This window comes from Phyllostomus discolor, chromosome 9, assembly GCF_004126475.2.
Source record: "Phyllostomus discolor isolate MPI-MPIP mPhyDis1 chromosome 9, mPhyDis1.pri.v3, whole genome shotgun sequence".
Taxonomy (NCBI): Eukaryota; Metazoa; Chordata; class Mammalia; order Chiroptera; family Phyllostomidae; genus Phyllostomus; species Phyllostomus discolor.
Window position 1 is genome coordinate 2,424,373 of NC_040911.2, and position 25,399 is coordinate 2,449,771.

Genomic DNA, 25,399 nt, shown 5'->3' on the forward strand with positions numbered 1-25,399 from the left:
CTATCGGCGGAAACAGCGTGCGCGGGGACGCTCCCGGTAGAGGCGTCTCCGGTTAGCGCGGGGGCTGCACACCGCGCGCAGAGGGGCCGCCAAGCCTCGCTCAGCGCGCCGGCGGCGCCCGTCCACCCCGAAGCTGCAGAGCACTCGGCGCTCCCGGGAGAGAGGCAGCGAAGGGGCGGGGAGGGAGCCAAGCCGTCCCTGACACCCCCCCCCCCCCCCAGTCACAGAACTGTCCTTTAGGGTGCAAACCGTCAGTCCGTGCACCAGTGAGAGAATGAAGGCGTGACCCCACTCCCGCGTCGCTCCCACCCCCACCCCCGCGGCAGAGCGCGCCGCCCAGCCTCCCAGGCCTCTGCAGCGTCAGGCCCAGAGAGAGCGGCTGCCCAGAAAGGGGCCCAGGTCTCATTCTCAGCAGGGCCAGGGAAGCCAGGCCTGAAAAGGTGGGGCAGGCAGTGGGCGGGGCCCCGAGCAGACGCACGGAGCCCCGGGTCCCGGAAGGCGCACGGCCCACGGGCGGCACGTGACCCTGCGAGCTGCTGCGTCTCTGACGTAGGCGTGTGCGCGTTCCTCCACTCGGCTCTGCCCCTCTGGCTCCTCCCTGAGGCTGAACTTGGGAGCGCGTGTGAGCACGCGTGTGTGCACATGTGTACGCATGTGCATGTACGTGTGTGTATTTTCTCACGTGTGCTACACCTGTTGCAACCAGCTCGATGTTCGGAGGGAAGAGCGGAGAGGACCCTGAGGGAGCCACCCCAGGCCGGGCAGGCCCTCTGACACCCGTGGGCATATCCTGAAGGCGAACTCTAGTGGGGCAGTGGTGGGGGCACAGGGACAACCGGGGTACCCCCTGGATTCCGCAGCTGTGCGGGTGACAGAGGGGCGAAGGCTCTTCCCGGCTCTCCCCCTCGGGCCCGAGGAGGCGGTGCCATCGTCTGACAGCGCTGACAAACCTCCCCCCTCTTCCACTGGTGGCCCCCTCAGCGCTGTCCTGAACCCTTCTGCAGAACCTTCTTCAGCCTCCTGGGGGCGCCGTGGAGGGTGGGGGCGGGAAGGCAGCGGCGAGGCCGGTGCCACCCTCTGCGGAGCCCGGGAGAGCAGGGCGACCCCAGCTGGGGCCACAGTTCTGGGGAGGAAACCAGAGGGGGAGGGGCAGTGCGGGGGGGAGGGATTTTGCATTAGGAGTAGAACCACCCCGAAACCTTGTTGCTGACTGTGAGTAACTTCTAAGGCCGAGTGAACTGCTGAGCCGGCCGGCACAGCCCTGCACCGGAGAGCACGCAGAGGAAGGTGAGGTGTGCGTGCACCGTGGGCAGAACAGGCCGCCGCCGGACCCCCGCCAGGTGGACCCAGTCCCTGGGGCTGGGCGCCCGCGCGCAGCGACGGTGGGAAGCAGTGACCTGGGGCATCTTTCCGCTTCTTTGGCGCATGGCTGGCCTCCCTGTCTTGGAGGAGCCTGTCTTGGAGAAAACCGGTTTGCTTTATACCGGTAGAGTGCCGGGCTGTTGGCCGGGTTTTCCCGGTGAAATCACACACCAGTAATTACTGATCGCTCCGAGTCCAGCCAGGAGGAGTATTGACCTGAAGAAAGCACTTTTCTCTGTCGCCGCCAGCTTTGGAAATGGAAATTGACATCCAACCTCCTGATTCCTTGGAAGAAATAAATGGGGATCGATACAAGAAGACCCACTGCGGGGTGGGGGCGGGGCACCAGAGAAACGGGTTGGGAAAGGGAAACGGAAAAAGCCGGCCGGTGAGAAATGGTGAAGCCGACAATGGTGGGACGAAATCCTTCTGGAAGGCTCCTGGGACATGACTGAGTTTATCGCTCATTTGTGGGGGGTGGCAAAGCGCCCCACCACCCCAAGTGGGTGCTGCTGCCTGCACACCTGAGGACCCCTGGGTGGGCTTCCCTAACCCACGGGGGGAACCCGAGTCTGCGAACGGCCCCCACTCTCAGAAGGAGGGTGCCTGGAACTCCATGTGGCAAAATGCAGTGGCAGAGAGGGCGGACCACGGCCTGCCTCAGTCTGCAAAGGGCTTCCGAGGGTCCCTTGAGTCGCTGAGGCAGATGATGTGGGAACAGGGAGGTGGGGGCCCTCTCCACACAATCCTGAGGGGACCCCGATCCACACTGGCTCAGCAAATCCCCATTCAACCGTCTTCTGAAAACACAAGAACACTCTCCCCATTTTCCTGCTTTGTTGCCTGTAAAAAGGATTCAAACACCCGCCCGAGCACCACGGGCTAGTGAGCTCGCAGAGCTCCCGCTGTGGATGGAACCATCCCAGCTCTCCGTCCGCCAAGGAAGGCCATTTACAAATTATACGGACTTGGCTTTTAAGAGCAGTTTTCGGTCCGCAGCCAAGCTGCACAGAAAGTACAGTTGCCACAGTCTCCCTCCCCCGTTATCGACACCCCCACCGGAGAGCCAGAGGCGGGGGTGCGCAGAGTGAGTGGTGGGCTCCTCCACATTCTCCGACCCAGGAGGGTGGCGGGCAGAGGTACCGTGGGCCGGGAAGGCGGGGGCACTGCTGGGACGTGACGACAGCCTGGAGGGCGTCTGAGGAGCCCCTGGGCGGCCTGAGCCCGAGACTTTCTGGTCGAGACAAGGGCAGCCTCCTCGGTCCCTGGCCTCCCGAGTCAGACGACTGGGGGCGTCTCTGGAATCCGCTTTTCCCAAGCTTCCCAGCTTCCCACGTGACCCTGATGCTCCACCAGGCGGCTTTGCCAAATGTCAGTCCAAAAAAAAAAAAAAAAATCCAGTGCGACGTCTCTGGAAACCAGTGCCAGTCTGTTTGAAGTGACTTTGGTGTCGTTCTTGGTAGCGGCTGGGGACGGGGGGGGGGGGGGGCAACTGTAGACTATTAAGCTGAGGCAGGCTCTGCCCTCCCCTCTGCCGAACACCCTGCAGCCTGCAGACTGAACCCCAGTTCCGAGGACGGCCCTGCACAGTGCACAGTCTGCACCCCAGGAGTTGAACTGCTGTGGGGTGCGCCCCCGTTCCTTTCCCGCAGCTGCCGTGGTGACTTACTAAAAGGCTCGTGGCTGAGGCAACACACATGTACTCCCCCATCATTCTGGAGGCCACACGTCCAAGGTCACTGTTGCCCAGCAGGAGTCCATGGGGGCAGGGCTCTGGGAGGACCCCTCCTTACACTTCCTCCAGCTGCAGTGGCTGCCGAGCTCCTTGGCTGGTGGCCCCACCCCTCCCTTCTGTCTGGGTGTCACATCCCCTCCCCCTGTGCCGTGGCCTCATGTCCATCCACCTGCTCCCCTCTCATAAGGACACTCGTGACGACATGCAGGACCTCCAGGTAACCCAGGATAATCCCCCCGACTCGAGGTCCTTCATCTGATCACACCCGCAAAGTCCTTTTGGTTGAGAAAGCATTCCCGGGTTCCTGGCTTTAGGACACGGACCTGCGGGGAGGGCTCCCTGGTCAGCCCACCGCAGGGTCAGCAGGAGTGGGTGACCGCGCAGGCATTCCACAAGCTCACTGATCTCCTGCGTGTGCCCTCAGCCAGCTGCACAGGCAGTGAGCATCTGTGTGATGGGGAGGAGAGCTGGGGGCCTGAGCGGGGGGGCCCAGCTGCTCCGTCAGCCAGCGTTTAGGGACCCCCAAACGGTTCTGAGGAAGCACAGCCCGGGGCGCAGTGGGGGAGCAGGGGCGAGCGAGCACCAGGGCCCTGTCTCGGGGGGAGGGGAAGACTCACCCTGGCTCCCAGCACCGGGCGGTGGGGGGGCGTTTTGGGAACAGACACCTGTAGCCACATGTTAGTTATTACCATCGTGGCTGCAACCTGCACGGCAAGGTCACTTCCACAAGGAGCTGTCACGTTCCCTGAAGGAAACACTCCATTTTCACTCTGTTTATTTTGTCCTTTTAACCTAAACCACTCTGCTCCGAGAAGCCCTTTCCGCCTGCAGAGGCAAGGCCTGGCCGAGCGGACACAGGGAGAGGGCCGCTGAGCGGAGCAGCTGGGGATGTTAGCACGGAGGCCCGCGGGCGGCAAATCACCGAGAGCCTGCCTGTCGACAAGGCCTTTCTGGTGGGGCTGGAAGGAAGCGAGGATTTTTTTCACAAGTGCCTCAAGGTTATGAATAGAAAGTCCCTGCATTTAAATAACTGTTTCTAAGAGACATTCTTTCCCTTCAAGCGGTAAGTGAGTAACAATGTTTTTTGTCTCTGACACTAAATAAAGTCACTTACGATGAAAAACTGCCTCGCGTTGCTGACGCTCGGGGCTGATTGAAAGCCGAGAGGCTGAGCCCGGCTGAGTGTGGGAATGTGCCCTTTCTCTCCCGGGCTGGGGGAGGTTATCGCAGCGGGGCCCCTGGGGAGTGGGGCGGGATCTCAAGAAACCCTCAGTGTTTGTCTTGGGAGGGGAGGTGCCCGAAGGATGGGTGTGTGCGTGGCCGGAAGGCTGCGTCCCTCCCGCCCCCGCCGGCGGAACCCGGGTCCCTCCCGTAGAGCAGAGGGGGTCGCTTACCGACCCTGTGGCCGTGGGGCGGGGTCGCAGTGCTGAGCGCTGGCAGATCCCCCCACCCCCCAGGCTGCTGCTGGCTGCCAGGTTAGCCTTGAAGGAATCACCAGCTCTCCCAGCTCCGTTTCTGCTCCTAGGTTTCGAGGGATTGAGCTCTTGAACTTCATCGGGGACTGCAGGTGAGGAAGCCTGGTGCTGGAGTGTGCAGGTGGGTTCAAATCACGTCGCTATGTGTGCCTCAGTTTCCCCCCCGGGATCAGATACGGTCGCCCCTGAGAGTGGTCCTGAGCACAGGACCTGGTAGGGAGCCAGGGCCCAGGGCTGGCGGTGGTCCGCCCCCAACGCTGCCCCCAACGCTGCACAGGGCCTGGCGTCAAGGGGGCGTGCCCGGGAAGGCCGGGGGCGGGGCTGGACAGGGGGACTGCGTTTCCCCGGTCAGTGCTGTCCGGGAGCAGGGAGACGGCGGCCGTGATCTCACGACTCTGTGGCCCCCAGCACTTGACTCGTCCGCGGAGGACTGGCCACTCGAACGTGCCCCACGGCTGCGCTGGTGGTGGTCATCCCTGCACCGCACGCTGGCGTGAGCACCCTCATTTCACCCCAAACTGTGCAGCACAGGCATCGCGGGGTGGGGGGCACCCCCCACTCCACAGGCTCTGACGCTGCGGGGGGCCGGGCGCCGGGCCCTGTCTCCAGCCGCTGCACTGCCCGTGGCCTCGGCCGGGGCCTCGCTGGGGACCGGCTGCTGGGCTCCAGGCCTGGAGGAGGAGGAGGGAGAGAGTCTTGCTCCGGCGTCCTGGCCCCACGCTCCCGGGTTTTATCTAGAAAGTAGGCCCGTGGCCGGACCCCAACGACAACACCGGGGAGAGGCTCCGGGCCTGGGCCCCGTCCAAGCCAAGCAGAGTCAGGGAGGAGCAGAGGCCGGGGGGGGGTGCAATGCTGCCGGGTTATTTGCAGCCTGCGGAGAAGGGCCTGGAGGGCTCGGACGAAGGCCGTCTGCTTGGCTGAGGAGGACGTGCGGGCCGAGGGGGGCGGGGCTCGGCCTGCGGGAGGCCCCGCCCACTCCCAGGGCAGCCTCACCTGCAGAAATGCGGGGCTGCGCCGCGTGGTCACAGTACGATGACGACGTACGGAACGGAGCCTGTGGCACACCGGCGAGCCCCACCCGCGTCCTCAGAGCGGCGAGCCTGCTGCCGTTGCCACGCCCTTGACGTCCGCGAGGGCCAGCGTTCCCGGAGCGGTCACCCTCCGTTCCCGTCCACTTCAGCCCCGGCTCCTCGAGCGCCGGGATGGGCCGCATGCCGCGTGGGGACCCGGCTGCCCGGCACGACCCTGTGGCTCTCGCTGCGACCAGGAGGCCTGGCCCTTCCCTCGAGGAACCACGCCAGCCCTGGGCAGCGAAGGCCAAGGAGACCCTGACCCCAGGGGCCGTTCTGTGGCCCTCGCCTGGCCTGGGCCTATTTCTCTAGGAAACCCCGTGGCCTGGAAGGGGCTCCCGTCCGGACTCCTTGGTCACAGGTGGGAGGGTAACGAGAGCACACGCCGTGTCTCTCTCTCTCTCTCCCCAGAGCCAGAAGGGGAGGACGCCCGTCTCGTGCCCGCCATCTGTCTCTCTGTCTGTGCTGGGGCCGGGGTGACTCGGACCCGCTGATGTGGTTGCCGGGGCCTCGGGCTCGCTGGGCACAGGGAGCTGTGGGGGTTTAAGGGGCTGGAGACAGGCATCCCTGCGTCGGAAGATGAGTGACGTCCGTGAGGAGGAAACGCCGCCCGTCCGTCCGCCTGCGTTCTGGCGGCCGGTCCGCAGCCCCCAGACCCGGGCCTGTGAACCTCGCACACCTCCCTCCCCCCCGGTCCTGGAGGCCCGGAGGCCCAGACCCACGTGCCGGCAGACTCACTGTCCTGGGGGGGGCCCTCCCGGGTCACAGGTCCTCTGCGCTGTCCTCACACGGCGGAGGAAGGGACAGGGAGCTCCTGGGGATCCCCTTCCTTCATGAGGGCGCCTCCCCCGTGTCCTCCTCACCTCCTAACGCCATCACCTTGGGGGGGAGGTTTCAACCGATGGATTTTTCAGGGGACACAGCCATTCAGAGCCTCCTCTTTAAAAGGCTAACCCTCGGAGCCTCCTTCCTTGTGCAGATCCAGGGAGGACAGCCTCTGTCTGGGCCGGACCCACAGCCTCACCTCCCGCCTTCCTCCCGCGGCAGGTGCGCCTGGTGTCTGACACACCTGTGCTCGGGGCGGATGTGAGCCCGGCGTCCTGGGGCTCTGGAGAAATGCAGGTGCCAGGGGGCTGTGGTAACAATGGCAGCATCGACAGCCACTTCTTCATAATTCCAGCTCTGTTCCTTCAGAGTCCTACAGGAGACAGGCAGCAAAGGTGGCCTTTTGGGAGCTGTTACCTGCCTGGCGTTGCTTTCTGCTCGTGCTTCGCCCACTGCCCTCTCTGGGGTCCGGATGCCCAAGGGGAGGGCCGCTGAGATGGGGTTCCTGACTGGCAGGAGAGTATTCCCCGTGGCGAGGCCCTGGGGGGAGCGGAGGGACGAGACCGGGGCCCAGAAGGGCAGGGCCGTCAGGTGAAGGCACCTGGTGCCCAGTGCGCTCCCTCTGCAGAGGTGCCGGCGGGAGGCGACAAGAATCAATTGCTGCAAAACACTTTCAAAGCCTTGCTCTCCTTCCTGCCCTCCCCAGCCCCTTCCCCCGCTTCTCCCCTTTCTCCCTCTCCTCCTCAGTTCCACTCCCCTCCGCTCCCTGGCCGGTCTGGGGGACAGCCTGGGGTCCCACCCGCCAAAGATCTCCTTTGTCCTGAACCTGGGGGGCCTCCATGCCTGGCCCCCCGTGGAGAGAATGCCCAGCAGAAACTGGATTCCCCACCCCCACACACACAGTGCATGGGCCACCCGCGGAGAGGCAGTTACAGCTATCTGGGTCATCAATTAGATCAAAGGAGGCATTATAGTCCGGTGAATGGCAGGCCCTGAATGGATGTGAAAACAGCTTTTGCGAGAATCCCAGAACCCAGGGTAGAAAGGACCGAAAGTGAGCTAGTCTCCTGGCTCAGCTCCGCGGTGGTGGCTGAAATTCCTCCCCCTGCCAACACCCCCGCCCCCGGGGTGTGTCAAGTCAACACCTGACCCTCCCAGCGCCCAGCGGCTCAGACCGGCCCCTAGGCCCGCTCGGCTGCTCTGACTGGCACAAGACGTCCTCACCGGAATCAAAGTCAGTGTCCACTCGGCTGCCACCCACTTGTCTGTCCCACCACGGAGGCCGAGCTGAGTGGGCCCTGTCCCTTCTTCCACGCCCCTCCGTCCAGCGGACATCGGGAGGGCTCCAGAGTGCGTGGGCTCTGGCCGGGGACAGACCTCGGCCAGGACAGGCCCAGCTTTGCCTGTTCCAGCTGCGTGGCCTTGGGCCCGTGACTTACTCTCGCTGTGTGTTTAAGTGGGGGCCGGGGGGAGCACACCTGCTCCGGAAGCCGTGAGACCCGGCAGGGATGTCTGTGAGGCCTGAGCAGGGAGCAGCTCCTCTTGCCGGGTGCTCAGGGGGCCTGGCGGGTGCCAGGCGCGGGGACCCCGAGGAGACGAGAGGCTGTCCTTCCTCAGGGGCTGACGGGGGATCCGCTGGGGCTCGGACAGCGTCCGTGGGTGTCTGCAATCAGCTGGACTCGGCTGTGCTACTAATTGAAAATTAATTGAGAATTCTGTCCCTCGATCTCAGACTGTTAGTCAACAGGACGGGGTGGATGCGGGAGCTGACGTGGGAGCCCTTTCCTTAAACTAACGACACAGTGGCCCCGCTCCAGACACGTAAAAAAAAAAACTCCACGAGACGACAACGCATTTGGAAGTTCAGACCCTGGCTGCAGATCCCAGAGCCGGGTTGGGGGGAGCTCAAGGCCACCGCTGAGGACCGGGACAGAGCCGTGTGGGAGCTGCGGTGGCCCGCAGGGCTCTCAGAACTCCGCCCCCGCCGGCAGGAAGGGGGGAGCCCAGACCGCAGGGGACCCGTCCCCTGCTCCGTCCCCACACTCAGCTCCGAGCTGGGATGAGACATTTTCCGGGGAGTCGGGGGGGCTCCTCCGGGAGTGGGGGCGAGAAGCTTCTGCCCGTGGGACCCGGGCGCACGGGCAGAGCACACCCCTCCCTCCGGGTCACGCACGGGTGGACAAGAGTCAGCAGAGACCTGGGCCACCGGCAGGCGCGGGGTCCGAATGGGCGGTGGGGAGAGTTCGGCTCCAGGACACCCGGTCCCCTTTTCTGTGGCCGCGTCCCCCCACTGCTGCCTCCACAGCCGGGATGGGTGATATTCCCTCTCCAGGCAAGGAGCCTGGCCGAACCCAGGCCCCGCTCTGCGCCCCTGGGAGTGCTTCCGCCCTCTTGACCTGCACTTGGGGGGGGGGGGCTGTATACCCCTCCGTCTTGGTTTCCCTCCAAACGGGGTGCGGGCCGGGGAGGACCGACCTCGGGCGAGAGCCACCAGCCTCGACGCCCGCGCCTGCCCAGGCCGCACGCCCTCCCGTGGGCTTTGCTCGGTGCTTGTGTTGGCGCCGGCCCAGGCCTCCGGGGCAGTTATTTCTGGCTCCTGCAGTGAAAGGCTTTAAATCAACGTCTTTTGTTCCCGCTGCTTCCTGCAGGGCTGGCCCGCGTGCAGCGGGACGCCACTGGAGGGAGAGGGTCCCCTGCTGGTAAACCCTGCCCCCACCCAGCTCCCTGCGCATGGGCGCCGGGCGGCCTGGCTGCCGAGCCCCACGGAGAACCCAGGTGTCTGTCTGTGTGTCTGTCTGTCTGCTGCAGAGCCGTTCTCAGAGCCCACCGATACTGTGAGGGGGGCCCTGAGAGGTGCTGGGGGAGAATGGCCGTGGAATTCAGTCTGTCTGGCTTGGCCACAGGCCCTGTGAGTCCCCAGAGACTGGCGGTCAGCAGCGGGGTGAAGGGCCCGGGCATGCGACGGCGAAAGCCTTCCCCTCGGGTGGGGCTCCCGCGCTGTGCACAGAAGCCCGGCCCTACTCCAGGGCTGGGCGGGGGTTCAGGTTGAGTCACATGTTCTCGCCCCCCCCCCCCCCCAGTGCTGCTGCAGCAGCGAATCACCACGCACCTCACGGCCCGAACCCACCCAGGCTCACCACCTCTGAAGCCGTGTGGGAGGGTGGCTGTCTCCCGGGGCCTCCAGGGGGATATCCGGTCCCAGCCTCTTCTGGGGGCTTCTCCGGGCCACCCACTCGCCGGGCTCCCGGCTGTCCACTCCGTCTTCAAGGCCACAGGCGCCCAACCGCAGTCAGATCCCCCTCCCACCTGCCCCGTCCTCAGGTCTCCTCCCCCGACTCTCCTGCCTCTCTCCTGCCCTCAGGGGGGCCCTTGTGCTTGCACTGGCCCCACGCAGATGTCCCAGGTGGGGTCCCTTCTGGGACCCCAGGCAACCATGCCTGCAGAGCACCCTACGCCACAGGAGGCCACACTCAGTTCCCGGGGACGAGGACAGTGGCATGGGGGGGGGGGCATTGTTCTGTCTCCCGTCCCCTGCCCCGCGCACAGGGAGACCCTAGTCCTGCCCACCCCCCAAATCCACCGTGGGCACCGCACCCAGTGCCCGGTGGCGGGTCCAGCGGGAACAGAGTCAGACAGAAAGGAGCCTCCCTCACCGCGACTTTCCCGGCAGAACCGCGGTCGCCTGTCTGCGGGGAGACCGCAGGCCCTCTTCGCCGTCTTTGGTCTTTACCCAGACTCCTCCACGGTCTGCTTCCACCTTCCACTTCACTTTCAGTTTTTGGTGGGGAGAAGAAACCCCCCTAACTGTCCAGAGGAGCGGGAAGGGAAGGGCTGCGGCATCTCCCCCAGGCAGCTGCGGGCAGAGGCAGTTCGGGGCGGGGGGGGGGGGGGGGGCCCTGGGGAACGGCTTCTCGGAAGCCCAGAAAGGTGCCGGGCCGTCAGATGGTTCCGGCACCCGTGGCGTGTGACGCAGACTCCGGCCCACAGTGTCCGTGTCGTTATGGATGAAACGAGACATTCACACGGACTGCCGAGTCCGGTGGAGGAAAAGGGACAGCGTGGCTTTTCTCTCCAGGGGAGCAAAAGCCTTGGCCTCCACTGTGACAGGCCTTTATTGGGTTTCTCCCCCATTCCATGATGGTCCTCCTTTACTCTGCCCAGGTTCGCTGTAGGTGGTCACCTTTTACAGAAAACAAAGGAGCCCAGGCCGCTAATCACATCACAGGAGAGGGATATTTGCAAATGAAAAGGCAAAAGTGGTTGAACCAGTTACACTCATCCCTGGAAGGTTTAGCATGGATTTTAGGAAGTTACTTTGTAGTAAATGTCCTCAGTTCAAGGTGAGGGAGTTTTTTAGCAAGAGCAAGACTCAAAGTGGCCTGGGCGCATTGCAGGCCTGATTCCCCACAGGAGGACCTATCCGTGGGCGTGGGTCCTGTGCATCTCCTAGTGGGAGCTGGGCCCACGCCACGCAGAACGGTCTCCTACAGCGGCCGGTTTTCCCCCCTTTTCACTGGGCTCTTGAATGTCCCTCCGATCCTCCTGCCCTCAGGAGGCAGCCCTCACATATACTTCTGGGGCTGCAGAGACGAGATAAGCTCAGCGGCGGTTCAGGACACGGGGGTGTTACGATTAGGCAGCAGAAAGACAGCAGTTGCTCGGGTAGCCGGAGACCCCCGCAGGAAGGCGTGGACCCCCTTCCGCCCGGGAGGGGACAGTTTCAAAGCCGAGGAGCTTTCTTCAAAACCAAAACCCAATGCAGTTCATAGTCTCTTTGGACCTCAAAGGTTTTTCTTTCCCCCCTTAAATAATTTTGCTTAATCACTCTAACCCGGCAAACAGAAAACACGCGGGTGTGTAGGACTGCTCACACACGGCAGCTCCAGCCCGGCGACCCAGGGAGCCCCGACAGAAGCCCCGTGACGCTTGCACGCCTGCCGGAGGCCGCCGGAGCCGACGGCTGCTCGCACACGTCTCAGGGGGCCCTGGCCCCGGGACCAGCCCCAGCCACTCCGCCTGGGAACCTGGGAGCAAGGGGGGTCCCAGCCCATCCTCTGCAGGCGCAGGCCATCTGCGGGGTTGGCTCCCAGGTCGGGGAGATTCCAGAACGGGGACCCCCCCCCGCCCACCTTCCCCGCCCCTGCAGATACAGGAAACCCCAGGATTAGCAACACGTCCCTTTGGGGGGGAGCAGGCCTAAGGGGCGGGCATTCATTGCCTTGGGCTTCCTGGGTCTGCAAGGAGGCCTCAAGGCCGCCGCCGGGGCCACCGGCTGTCACTGACCAGAACAGCACTGACCCTGCAGCCAGGGCTCTCTGAGCGCCACACAGGGAGATGAGGGCGCGGGGACCCACCACGCAGAGAGATGCAATACGAGTGCTGCACACGGTCTGCATCCTGCGTCTCCTGGGTGGGGGGGGACCCTCTGCTGTGAGGGTGACCCCTGGTGGACACCGGGTTCAGGCCCAGCTTTGTGCCGAGCAAGGGCGCCCGTGAGCTTTGCACAACAGACGCAGGGGGACGGGACTGAACACCCAGCCCGGCCAGACTGGTGGGAACGGCCCAGCTCACTCTCCTGGGCAGTGAGAGTCCCTGCTCACGGGGTCGCAGGGTGGCGCACTGAGAGGTAAAGCACCTCACAGGCGTTGAAAGAGCTTCTCCGGTCGCCGGGGGCTCTGAGGCACACGTGCTCGCTAACCGTTGTTTCCCCGGCGCCTCACTGCCCCAGGTGCCAGGGAAATGGGAAATTACACTAAACATTAGCAACCACGTGAGTGCCGAGCTGGTGACGGTGATGTATTAACTGCGGTGTTTCCGGCGGGGAAACCCGAGACCACGACGCGTGAACTGGAATCCCAAGGACCCCCTGTGTCCCCCGGGAGCCCGGCTGGTCGACCGAGCAGTCTGCCATGTCCCTCCGGACGCTGCCCAGAGGCGGGGAGCCAGGGGACCGTCATGCGAGGCCGAGAAGGAGAAGACACTGAGTGTTAGAGTCTCGGTCTCCCTCCTTCCTTCACTTCTCACGAGCTCGGTTCTGTCCTCCTTCCGCCCGGCTGGTCTGCAGGAAGTCCTCAGAGCTCCAGGACTGAACGGGGAGGGGGGGATGTCTCAGTGGGGTGGTGGCATGGGGTGACTCAAGTCCCAGTGGTCCCCCCCAGGCACAAGCCCCCACCAACCCCAGGGGTGTTGCAAGCTGCATGCAGGCCCAGGGCTGCCGGACCCTTCACTCTGAGGGGAGGGCCCAAGGGAGCCTTGTCCCTGTGTCCCAGACCAGCCACACGACAAGGTGCCCAATCAATACGTCTGGCATGCACGTCTGGCCGCCCTGAGCTGGGCCTCCTGCCTGCAGTGGGTTTGCAAACCGACTTCCAGTCCGGCAGCCCCTGGGCGGCTGGCGGCCGGCCCTGTAGGAACTGCCCCCTCCTGCCCTTGGTCGTGCCGTCTGAGCCCTGGGCGGAAGCGGCCGCTGGCCCACAGTTTCCACAGTCTCTTCGGGTTGCGCTGGCGTCCAGGTCTGGTCCTGAAGTGAGATGGGGTCTTCTCAAGAAGTGGCAGCTCAGCTTCTTGCCGGGAAACTGAGTGCACTTGGAGCCTCCCTTGGTGTCTGACGAGCACGGCCTTTGTGGCCTCACGGAGGAAGTCGGTCCTCGTTTGTCGCCGTCCGGAGCGAGGGCGCCCCGCCTGCACCTGGGGAGCTGGGGCTGCGTCCGGGTGGCCCTTGCCCGCGTTGGCTGATGTGCTCTTCCGTGGGACGACGACCAGCACGGGCCTATGGGGACACGGGACAGCCTGGCTGAGCCCCGGCCGAGGGCTGCTCAGCAGGAAGGCGGGGTTGGGGGGGGGGCAGAGGTGGGGGAACCAGTAAGGGAGGAATGCCACCTGGAATCAAGAACTTGGAGCTGTGAGCCGGGCTGGCCGTGACTCTTAGGTAACGATCGCCCACGGGAAGGCCTGAGCAGGAGCCCTCCGGGACTGCGGCTGGGGGCACGCGCCCACCGGCTGCTGGCGGCAGCTGGATGGCGATACACGTGCGGGGCTGGTCGTCCGTGGAGAGCGGTGAGTGGTCATCGGAGAGAGGCTGAGCTCTGCCCGGGGTCGGCAGCCACGCGGGGCGTGGGGGTGGCCCGTGCCCGTCAGAGAGACGATGCGGGACGGACGTGGCTGCAGTGCTCGGTGCGGCAGCGTGGGCGGACCTGGCGGTGCGCGCCCGAGGCGGACGGACCTTCCCAAGAGAGCGGAACATCCCCTCGGGCTGCTCCACGTTCAAGCTGCGGGCGGCCACCGCACCGCCCGTCCCCCGTTTCACACCCGTGCTGTACCCGCCCCCCCCCCCCCCTTTCCTCTTGCACAGCACAGGGCTCGGGACGACCGGACAACGCTTCTCCGTGTTTCCTTCCCCGGAGAGTCTGCTCAAGTCCCCGGGACGTGTGCAGTCCCGGCGCAGACTGCCGGGACCCAGACCACCGGCTCCAGAGCATCCTCGCCCGCGCCTCCCAGCGGCCCCTCCCACCGCCGGTTCCCGGGCAGGGCCCGTGCGGTGCCCCCGCAGGTGCCTCCGCCCCCATCTCAGAGGGTCCCGGCTCTCTCTCTCCGACGGGCAGGACCCGGGTCCCAACGCGTACCGGGACCCCCCGGGCGGGAAGCACTAAGTTGAACCACCTCTCCCCGGACTGCATTGTAATCAGGAGGAGGGGGGGTTGTGAGCGGGCGCGAGGTACCAGCAGGCGCCCACGGCCCCCCCGGGCATTACTTGTATGTATGTTCTAACAGCTTACGGGGAGCAAAGCAGCACCCACAATTCCCGGCTTGATTTGTATTTCTCTTCCTCGCTGAACAGCAGCATGATGCACGGTGGTCCTGGGTGAGACTGGGTGCCAAGATTTCTCACACACACACACACACACACACACGTGTACATATATAATAGATGGTTAAAATGACATGAAAATTGTAATTAGATAGAAATTATTAGGATGTATACTATATAAATATAAATATATAGTATACACCCTTAATGAAGCGAGGAATCAAAAAAAGTTCCAATTTTAAAGGTCCTGCCCTGTCCTGCCCCGTAAGCGATGAGGGTGGATTTGTCTTTGGGGCCGAGTGGCTGCTGCTTCTGGGAAGCCACCCCCCCTCCCTGGGGGGAGGGACCCTCTGCCGGGAAGAGGATGTGTGACACCATGTGGCTCTGGCTCCCGGGAGCTGACCTCCTCGGCCCGATCCTGCAAAGGCTGTAATTACTGTGGTTGGAGTCGCATTCTGCAGACAGATCGTGCCTCCTTACAGGAGTTTTCCTTCCCAAATATGGGTGCGGGCTACAGTGTGCCCACGCTTCGTTGCTTATTCCGTGAGCGGGTGCGTAATCCTCATGGGCAGGGCCGAGAAACGACCCCCAGACAACACGGGATCCATGCAGACCTCACCTGGATGAGAGACCATCGGCCGAGACAGAGAGGGAGAAGACAGAAAACCCAGGTAAGGCCAGGTGAGGGCAGATGAGAAGGGGGAACTCATCTGCTGGGCTGGGGGTGGCGCACCGCTGGGCTGGGGCCCAGGCTATCAAAGAGGTCCCAGTAAATTAAAAATGAGTGGCCAAGGGGAATGGCCAACGGGACTTAAACGGGAAAGCGATACTAGAAAGGTATCTGGAAACAGCGCAAGTATTTGGAAATGAAACAGGCTTCTAAATAGAAATCTGAAGGTATTTTAAACGGGACGGAGGTGCAAATGCAACACGTCAAAGTTGTGGGAACAGCTAAAGCCGAGCGTTGAGGGACATTTGTAGCACTGAGAGCTTAGAGTAGACAAGAGGAAGACTTAGGTTCAAGGCCGATGACCTGAGCTTGACCTCATCGGTTAATCATGAGTCCTGCTGGCTTTCCTCCCTACGGGTTCCTTAGTTTACTCCTCTCCCTCGTGCTAACGCAGCCTCCTAACCGATCCCTGTCCCCCGCCTTGCCTTCCTCCAGCCCCAAATCTCCGGTTCCTCCTGTCCCTCTGCATGGCCCTGCTGACCTCCTCTCGCTCCTTGGTTACTGCGCCTTCTGAGTCTCCTCCCGCAGTCTCCTCTGCCTCGACCACCCTTCCACCTCTGGCCCACACTGCTAGGTCCCACCCACGGGAGCACCCACGTACCCCTCTGCTTCCCGGGAGCTCTGCTCCTGCTGGAGCTTCCTTGGTGTCCTCCCCACCCTCTTTCTGTGGTTGCATCGAGCGCCTTGTCACAACTGGTCTTGTAACCTCTCCTCCCCCTGGACTGCAGGAGCAGGGACTGTTGGATCTCCCGTGCCCGACACGGTGTATCTGGGCCCCAGCACAGTTCCTGGCATGTAGTAGGTGCTAAGTAAACAGTTTGCACATAAACGAAAGCCTGTTTTAGTGGAAGTATGACCACTGAGTTTGTGGTTCTAGGTTGGCGAGCTCAGGACTTTTGGGTTACAGCTTGTGGTCAACACTGGCTGTTTCCTGGCACTCCCTGCCTTTCCAACGTCACCACAGGCCTGCCTTCTATTTGGGGACCCGTGTGGCCTCTGCCAGGCACGTACTCGCCCTGCCTCCAGGGGTTACGTAAGGACTCCCCATCGAGAAAACTGTGGTCCTCTCCGGGGCTTCAGGTGCTTGAAACTGCAGTTTCTCAGTCCAGTGAGTTATTGGGATTCCCTCCGGGGCCTCCCATTCCGTCACCTTCCTATCAGGAAATCACTGGGTGAAGTTCCCTGGCAGGGTGCCTGTCATGCTTTCTGGTGGGGCTATCGCACGGCATGTGGGTGACCGCCCAGTGCCCTGGGAAGCATCAGCCACAGTTCGGCATGTGTCAGAGTGAAACAGCTTAATGTCATGGGGAAGAGAAGCAGGTGAGGCTAAACGAGGGACACCAACATGGGTTTCTAAACAGCATCACTCCTGTGACATCTTTGCATCTATCAAGCAAAAGGAAATGGTTGCCTCGCTCCATCTGTTTTTAAAAATAAAACGAATAATTCATGTTCACTGTGCTGTTTGGACATTTAACAAGAGTGCATGAAAGGCAGGAATCACCCAGAATGACACAGAGAGTAGCCACTGCTCAAGTTCTGATTCATTTCCTTCCGGAAGCGTTTGTACGGGAAACACAGGTGTGCATTTCCCTTTTAGGAAATGTTCACGCAACCCTCCTTCCCACCTTTCCGGACTTGGCTCGGAAAGTCCTCAAAAGGAGAGAACTTTTCCAATTTAAAGTTCTTTCTCCCTACACATCACCTCTAGAGTCCAAGGAACCCGTGCACGTGCAAGTCGTGTGGGAAACAATCAACACAAATAAACAAAGATGCCGCTAGGAAATAATCCCAACTCGCCCCACCGTGGAACGGCTACATTGTGGCAGGTTCGCACCGCGGGAGTGGGTCTGGAAAGGGAAGTGGGTCGGCCCAGTGGACAGCAGCAGCGCGGTCGAACCTCAGACACACCGCTGACCGAAGGCAGGAAGCCACGAAAGACTCCAAACGGCATCGCCTCGCTGCGCACGGCGTTCAAACCCCCTGCCCAGGGTGCACGAGCAGGAGCGGTGAGACTGGAGGGGAAAGGTCTTTGTTTCACTTTTATTCTTTATTATGTTGCACATATATACTCAATAAACTCTTTTTAACTCATATGTTTCACAAAAAGGTGTTTTAAGAGTAAACAGGACTATGAAGGAACATAACTATTTTTTTCGTAATTATAACACGGGTGTGAACTGCATTAACTCCCCGTATCCCGACTTCCTCACTGTTAAGCGACTGGCCCCGCTGGCCAAGGTCTCTTTCTTTCAGCCCCAAACGGGCAGGTTAGCAGGAGCCTTCCGAGGACATCTGGTCAACCCCCGTACTGCCCAGCGGAATCGCTGGTTAATTAAAACCAGTGCAGGCAACATGGGCCCGTCTGAGTCGGAATTGGACTCTCCCCTGCCCTGGGAAGAAACTACCCAGCCTCGGTGCAGAATCAACTTTCAGCGTCTGAAGGTTCCTTCTCCTGGCTTGCACAGAGCTCCTCACCTTGGAGGCTCATCCAAACCGTGAGACACTCCTGTTGAAGCTGAAGAGTTTGGGGAGATTTAGTCTAAATGGAGCCACCTGTCGGAAATGTCACAGTCTCCAACCTGCAGGTGGAACTGTGTGTCCTTTCCGAGGGCCCCACGGGCAGAGACGCTGCAGGTAGCACGTGAGTGTCCAGAGGGACACACTGGGCCGACGCTGTCCTCGGCCCGACACAGTCTTTGTCACGTTGGTGGGTCACACACAATATTCCGGGACCTGCCGGAGGAGAGCCTGCCTGCTGGGTGTCAGTGTTCCTGCGTGGCGGGGACACACAGAGCCGTGTGTTTCTACATACGTGATTTCTGGGGAGGCAGAACCAGCCTTCTGCTTCTCATTGCCCCCGGGGCTGAAATGCACTTGACATCAGGCTAACTAGGCTAAATTCGATCATCGTGGGACCCGGCTGGGTGTGTGCAACCTGGAGTATTGAATATCCTACTTTATGTTGCTTTTATTCTCAGTTTCATCCAGCCCTTTCCTTGGGGACGCAGAGCAGGAGTAGGCAGCCAAGTAATGAAACGGGGTAAATCTGGTTAAAGAGGAATGTGACTAAATCGACTTCCCTTTGCTTCATCCGTTTATAAAGTACTAAAACCAGCTCTTAGGAGGCAAAGGGCAGGCTGGATTTATTGCTCTGGGAAACAGAGTTGCTCAGTTTTGCAACACATAGAAGTTCTTTGTTTCACAGAGAAGCCACTGAAGGCTAGGTCGCAACCAGGGAGGCCAGTGTATGCCGGCGCTGCGGCAAGCACCCCGAGCCTCGTGGGGGTCTGGGGAGGTGGACGTCACATGGGCTGTGGGAGCTCGGAGGGTCTCCAGCTCTGTGGCTTCACCACCTACAGAGCAATCCTACGGCCTGGGGATGGTTGGGGTAACACATGTCGACACCAGATAGACCCCAGAAGCCTCGACCATGGTCTCTGGGAGGACAGGGCCTTCTGCGGAGAACCGAGAGAAGTGACACCGGCTTCTCAAAGAGTTCCCGGCGCTGTAAACCGGGAAGACCCCCGGGCCGGCCCCGGCCCGAACCAGCTGAGTGGTGCTCGAGGGACTCTGAGGAGAAGCAGGAAGGCCCCCCCCCACCCCCTGCCCACACCCCGAGTGGGGGTAGGGTGGGGAAGGGCTTGTTCAAACACGTGAGCTGCTCCCCTCCTCCCAGACCCCCGCCCCCCACCTCGAGACTCCCCAAGTCAGACGAGAGAGCTCCCCGAGCAAGGAGTCCAGGTGAGAGCGGAAAGGAGACGGGGCCCGAGAGCTCGGAACGTGAACAAGGGCTTCGGAGGAGCCCTGAGGCCCGGACCGCTCGCCCTTCAGCCGTGTGTGGGCCGGCTCGCTCCGCCCCGCTCGTCTGTGCCCGAGGACGCCCCCTCGGCCACCTCCCCTCCTCTGCCCTGCTCGTCTCTCCCGCACCTGTCGCTTGTGGACACATCGCACCTGTTGCTCGTCCTGTCTGTGTCCCGTCCCCCCTCACACCACAGGCACCTGCGGCCGGGCCCGGCACGCGGCAGCGGTCAAACACACGCCGGTCACACGCAGGGCGAGGGCGCGTGGGAACGAAAGCCCCGTGACGTGGTGGAGGCGCAAGCCAGGCCACGTGGTTCCGCAGCGAAGGCACGTGGCACACGGAGCCGCAGAGGTAACCACCTGCAATGCGTCTAAGCCTCCCCACCCCCACCTACAGTCGCTGAGACGTGCGGAAGACACATCTGTTTGACATACCTTTATTTTTTATCTTAGAAAAGACCCTCTGCAGGGTACAACACAGTGTGAGCACACGCACGGAATGACCACGGCATTTACGGACACCGTAAATACTGACCATGCTTAAGTATTAGTAAACTCTCTAATACACTGTTAGCTCCAGCATAACACCAGACGATGAGAACTCCGAAAAAGAGCAAAATCTGGTTAGCGAGCTGGTGAAATAAAGGGTAATCAATGACAAACCCATACTTTTTCCCCATTTGTTACAGTAATATTGTTAACATAGGAAATACAAATAATGTATAACATAAAAATATAACAAAAACAAATATAGTAAGCAATAAACACTATGAAGTTTAAAGTGTGAATAATACATGAAAAGTATTTTTATGATTCTGTGAAGATGAGTCTTGCACTAATTCTGGCAGACTGCCATAGGTTCAAACGCAACGGCTGCTCTTACAAGATTCTCGGCGACATGGAAGTCACTTCCGTGCGGCTCTAAGACGACAGCCGCCGGAGCACTCACACCTGCTGGGAACGCGAAGAGTGATCTGGGGGCGGGGCAGGTCAGAGCGTGTCCGCAATGCACACGGACCAGCAAAAACCTAATGGGAATGCTATTTAGTTTTCCTTAATTGAATTTAGTTTTCCTTAATTGAATTTAGAACTACTCTGGCTTTCGAAATTATAATCTTAAAATGAGTCAAAATCTTCCTTGATTTCTCCCTAACACAGGAATTTGGTCCAGGGCCGCCTCCCTGAACATGGACAATAAATGATCAGTCAACCATTGCACAGTCCATCATACACACGTGCCTATGCACAGATACATATTTTGGGGGGTAAACTTTCAATATTAGGACACGTATTGTAAGACAAAAAAGAAACCTACACCACAAGATGGACCAAACCTACCATAAGCAGGCTCTGCCATGTAGGTTAACATTTATCTAAATGAAACACTACACTATAAATTCTAAGTTTTAGACGCTCATGGAACGGAGGAGGGGCTATCATGGATGTTTATTTAAAGATACTGCGCACTACTTAGGTTTGTCTTCGAGTTCTTTTGCTTGGCGCACTAGCGATGTAAGCCTTCACGCCCTGGGGCACGCCGCCCGGCCGGCGCGGGGGGCAGCGGCGCGGGGAGCAGCCGCGGACGACTGTGCCGCCGGCACCACACTGGCGGGCCGCCTTCTGCACCGGACGCTCTGTCCACGGCCTCGGAGACACAGGGACCGGCCACTCTCTGCCGCTTACCCGTCCTACCGGCTTCCAGATGAGGAAGGCACACTCAAGACGGGCTTTAAACTAGAGGCGTTTCTCGAGGGCAGTGGGAACACAGTTGTAAAGCAGAGATACTTCTGGAAAACAGAAACGCCCACAGTAACATTATACAGGAAATTAGCCAGGCAGAATTTCAAGGCAAAAAAATTAGTATTACAGTTATGAAGTAGGGTTCATGTTCATTTTTGCATTCAATTGCAATGGTTTAGTGAGGCAGCAAAACAGTAAATCAAATTAAAGTTCCACTTAAACTTGGCTCTCTGATATTTTTAAAAAATTAAGTGATTTCTTCAATGGAATATTGAGAATTTTTAAAACATCTTATTGCAAAAATTATATCACATTTTGTAAATTAAACACCTAAAATGTCTGAAAGCCAGAATATTACTAGTGAGCAGTTCTACTCTCTCTCTCCTTACACGGTAGATGATTTATTCGTAACACGGACCGGGGGCTGCTCGACATTTGCTTCAGTACGCCCGGGCTCCCACGTCTCCGCCAGGCGCCAGGAGGGTCTGCTGGGGGGAGCGCGGGCCGGGCCCACGGCGCCCTCTCAGCGCCCCGCGCATCACCCACAACCAGCACAGAGCACAAGCCGACGGGCAGGTCCGAACAAAGACACCTCTACGCAAAAGTCTGGCTATGTGACGGCAGGCTCTGGCTCTTCTGTGAAACAGGTTTTACGTTTATTGAGGGATTTCTGTTAGCTTGTGCTAAAGCAAAGTGAAATTTAGTGAGTCCATAAAGATACGGCAGACACCCCCACACACCTCGTATACACACACAGTCTCAATAATAAAAAGTGAGTGCAAATGAATTTCAATAATAGAAATAGTAAGGGTGAAGTAAAGACATTTTCAACGAACAAAACCAGTCACACACGCGGGCATCTGTGGACACCCGTACGAGACCACCGCCGGACGCTGCCGCTGTGGCGAAGAGCCGGGAAGAGCGCCGGTGTCGGTGAGCAGCAGGCCACCAACGGTGCTCGCTCGCGTGGACCACGCGGGCGACCGTGAGAAGCGGGGCTGCCAGGCAGAAGGGGCCGCCGCCGCGGGAGGGGCCTAGCTCCCGTCCGCCGGAGTGCGCGCGCGCCTGCTCACCGCTCCCAGTAGTAGCTTTCTCTGCGGAGAGAAATTACAGGGGGTTTCCCAAACTTTTTTCTAGAAACCGTTTTGTGCTTCTCAAATTTTTCCAGGGGCATATATTAATTTTATATTTGAGGGAAATTCGTTGCTATAATGATATCCCATAATTTTTCTTATGTCATTCCTTCTGGGTGATAGGAACAGTTTTATATTTTAAAGATTGTCTTAGGTCTTAAGTAATTCAAAGTGGGAAAATGATGTGCTTCTAAAAATTATGGAGTCTGGAATAGAATTCATTTATTTTGAGGAAACTTTAAGGCTCTGGGCACACACACCTTCCCTTAGCCACCCACCGAGGGCATGAAAGCGTGAGACGTCACAGACTACATGACGAAACACACAGGAGACTCAAGTACCTTTTGGTTAACTCAAGTCAGGCTGCAAATTCTATTAGTTATAAAAAGAAATAGCATTTGGAAGAAAAAAAGAATAAGACATTTTCTAGTTTGCTCATAAAGACTTTGAATTGAAAGTATGCCAATAGTTCCATGCAAAAAAAAAGCATTTGTGGATGTTTCGGCAGTCTGTTTGTTCTTAGGACAGACAGATGGCGGAACGGGGAAGAACGTCATTTCCAGATGCGCGGCTTTCTGAACTCAGTGCCGCAGACCCAGCGTCATCAGCTAAGTCTTGAGCTCGCCCTTGTCACCACCACAATGTTTCCGGAGCCAATTGTCACTGAACGGAAGCATCACTTCCGGTTAATCACCTCGGGTTCGAGCCCCCGAAGGTCGTGTGTTCCGGCGGCTGTGGGCTCGCACACACCTTCGGGCGGTCTGCGGCCGCCGCGCCCGCACCGAGGGCGAGGGACGGGCTGGCAGCGGGACCTCTCCCCGCCTTAGCCCTCTGCGGGCTCGCGGCTCAAACAGCACACGCGGTGTGCAGTCCTGGCTCAAGAGCTGTGCTGTCCTCAACACCTCCCGTTTCCTGGCTCATTGTAAGGCTCCGAGGAATCTAGAAGTAGCTCCTTCTTATTAAGAGGCTGGAGACTCCTAAACCCGGCAACTCCAATTCAGGTAGCATAATGAAAAATGAACCAAAAGGTAAGTTACCTGATGGACATTCCCTGCTTTTGCATCCATGTTGTGAGCCCAAGGGATGAGGAGAGGTCTCCTGGGTTTTGATTTGTCCAAGTCCCGTATCTGTAATCAGATTAAAGAATCACATCTCTAATACGTTAAACTATATGTACTTGCAATTGTGTCAGGGACAACTTTTGTCTCAATGTGTTCCTGGATGATGTGGGAAAATCCTTTAAATCTTTATTTAGGGGTTTTCACGGCCTACCTACCGCATGACAAATACCCCCGGAGTAAAACTGTGTTCTCACCTGGATCCCAGGGGACCTGGGTCGTCGCTGACGGGTGTCCCTGGCGCCAGGCTGCCTTGCGGTCTCCGAAGACCCCTGACGCAGTCCTGCTCCTCCGAGCCTGTGGGCTGTCCCACTCATGACCAGCCTGTGGTCACTGACATCACCTTCTCTGGTTGGATTTACTGACCGATGCTGTAGTAGTTGGGCATCTTCCATTTCCGTGTCGGATTCAAAGATGTGTGGTCTTTTCACTTTTAGTGGCTCGTGTCCCTTCCCTAGAATTTGGGCTGCGCATGTGCGTGTTATGGGGACGTGCACGGCTCCCTCGTTCCCCTGGCCGTCAGCAGCACTCCGTACCACACCCGAATCCTCCTCTGACGTCCGAAGCCCTGCATGGCCAGCGCGGGGCCGCCTCCCACTGGCCCCCGCAGCGGACGACTTTCCATTGAAAGGGGGGTGTTTCGTCCCATCGTCGCAGGGCTCGGTCCCTTTTTCTCGCAGAGGTCTGGAAGCCTTCTGCTTTAAATTCCAAGCCTTCATCTGAGGGTTAGGATTAAATCGTTTTGTGATAGCTGGGTCTAAATTGGGCTTGTCATTCTGGATCATGTTGGTTTTAGGCAAAAACAGCTGAGATTCTAATGTCGGTTTGGAGTCTGGGTGTGTGACGTGTTGTTTCCTTCTCAGGCTGCCGGGCTCCAAGTCCTTTTCGTTCACCGGCACTGACCGGTTTCTGAAGACGGGGATGACTTTAGGGGCCGAGTTCCTCTGGGAGCTAAAATGTGTGTCTTGGACTTGAGCGCCTCCTCTGGTGGGCTGCGGTGCTTCCAGATGTCCGCGCGGCGCCAGGTCGGACAGGGCGGTGTCTCTGCTCGGGGCGGGGTCTGGCTGGGGAGGCGGGGCGGCGGACCCGCAGGGCCCCTGCCGGCTGACCGGAAGCTGCACCTCGTGGCCCGTGGCTACCGAGCGCGGTGGGAGGTGTTGGGCCAGGGGGGGTCCCGTGGAGGGGGCCCGAGTCAGAGAGCACGGGAACGTTTGTTTCGAGGTCAGGTTGGGCGGCCTGATTTTGTTTTCCTGAAAGGATACAGATCAAGATACTTTAAAAATGTAATCAAGTCCTTATTGGAAGAAAATCAAAATATATGTAAAAATGTTTTGTATAAAACATCAACAAAATACGGACATAAAGTAACACTATGACATGTAAAACAGGTAAAAAAACAAACAAAACAAAAAACCCAGAAACAAAAACCAAAGGAGCCTTCTTGAGGAAATGCGTGTATTTCTTATGGTTTGTACCCCTGTTTAGGCACCAGCCTCTCGTGACCTATTTTAAGATGAAGACACGCTCTAAACTCTGTGTGAGGACTTGAACTCTGGTCCCCTGCCCGCTGCCCTCCAGCCGGGCCCGGGCTGCTCCCTCGCCGCTCCGCTGCGTCTCCCTGGACTCCTGGCGTGTGCAGCCGCCATGACTGCACAGTGCACACGGGCTGGGTCCCACCCCCGTCCCACCGCGCGTCCTCTGGTGTCCCTTCTCGAGCTGGGGGACCGAAGATGGATGCCTCCCCTCTGCAGCCGGGTGCAGGCTATGGTCTGGGACCAGCCGCTCAGGGGCACGCACACCGTGTTCTGAAGGCAGGTGGAGGTAAAGCCGCACGTGTGCAGCCGCTGCCGAGAAGTCGAGCTACAAGTGCCCTTGGTTCTTCAGCTGCAGGGTCAGCAGGGGCCGAGGGTCCCCCCACCGGCTCCCTGGGCGCCCGGAAACAGCGCTGGGGCACCCGCTGCCCTGACGTGGACAACAGGCAACCGCGGGGGACGCCCGCCCCCCACACCCCTGCCCACCCTCTCCGGAGGCGCCCCTCACACCAGGCTAGCAGGGGGACGGCAGGCCTGACATCTGAACGAAGTGGCACTGCACAACCGATGTTTTGTCGGAAGCGGCCGAGTTGTTCCAAGTGTCTAGACTAATTTTCCATTTGATGGGAAGAGAGTTAAAGAACTAAGTTGAAGTCAATCACAGAACATGCAAGAACAGCCGCTCTGTTTTGGACTCCTGGTTCCACGAACAACAGGAACTCTCCAACGACACGCCTAGTTCCTGGCACACCAACATAAAACCAGAAGCAAGGACAAACCACCTGGTGCCAGGCAGACTCACAGAAGAGCAGGCTACCTGCGCCCCGACACAAGGCTTCTCCAGAACACGCGTCTGGAACACGTCTGCGTCCCACCTGCGCCGCCTCCGCCCGCCGCTCGGACGGGCACGCCTGACGGAAACACCTGCCCTGGCCTGTCGGTACACCACCGTTCACTCGTTCTTCCAACGTCTAACACATGGCAGACAGCCCAAAGGGGGGGACCTCCGGGTTTATATTCAAAATTTATAAAAAGACTACACAAAGGGCCCATGGACACAGCAGATGA

At 59.7% G+C, this 25,399-nt stretch overlaps 1 protein-coding gene across 1 annotated transcript in view; it reads right to left on the reverse strand.

The window, feature by feature from the left end:
* Positions 1-25,399, reverse strand: part of LOC114506602 (uncharacterized protein C18orf63-like) — a 42,913-nt gene continuing 17,514 nt past the window's right edge. The window contains 11 exon segments of the mRNA XM_028524362.2: positions 1-150; positions 5,147-5,243; positions 6,667-6,840; positions 9,605-9,728; positions 12,492-12,552; positions 12,830-12,987; positions 13,100-13,236; positions 21,399-21,642; positions 22,719-22,751; positions 22,754-22,808; positions 22,997-24,049. Of these exon segments, the coding sequence (XP_028380163.1) occupies positions 1-150; positions 5,147-5,243; positions 6,667-6,840; positions 9,605-9,728; positions 12,492-12,552; positions 12,830-12,987; positions 13,100-13,236; positions 21,399-21,642; positions 22,719-22,751; positions 22,754-22,808; positions 22,997-24,049 (2,286 nt within the window).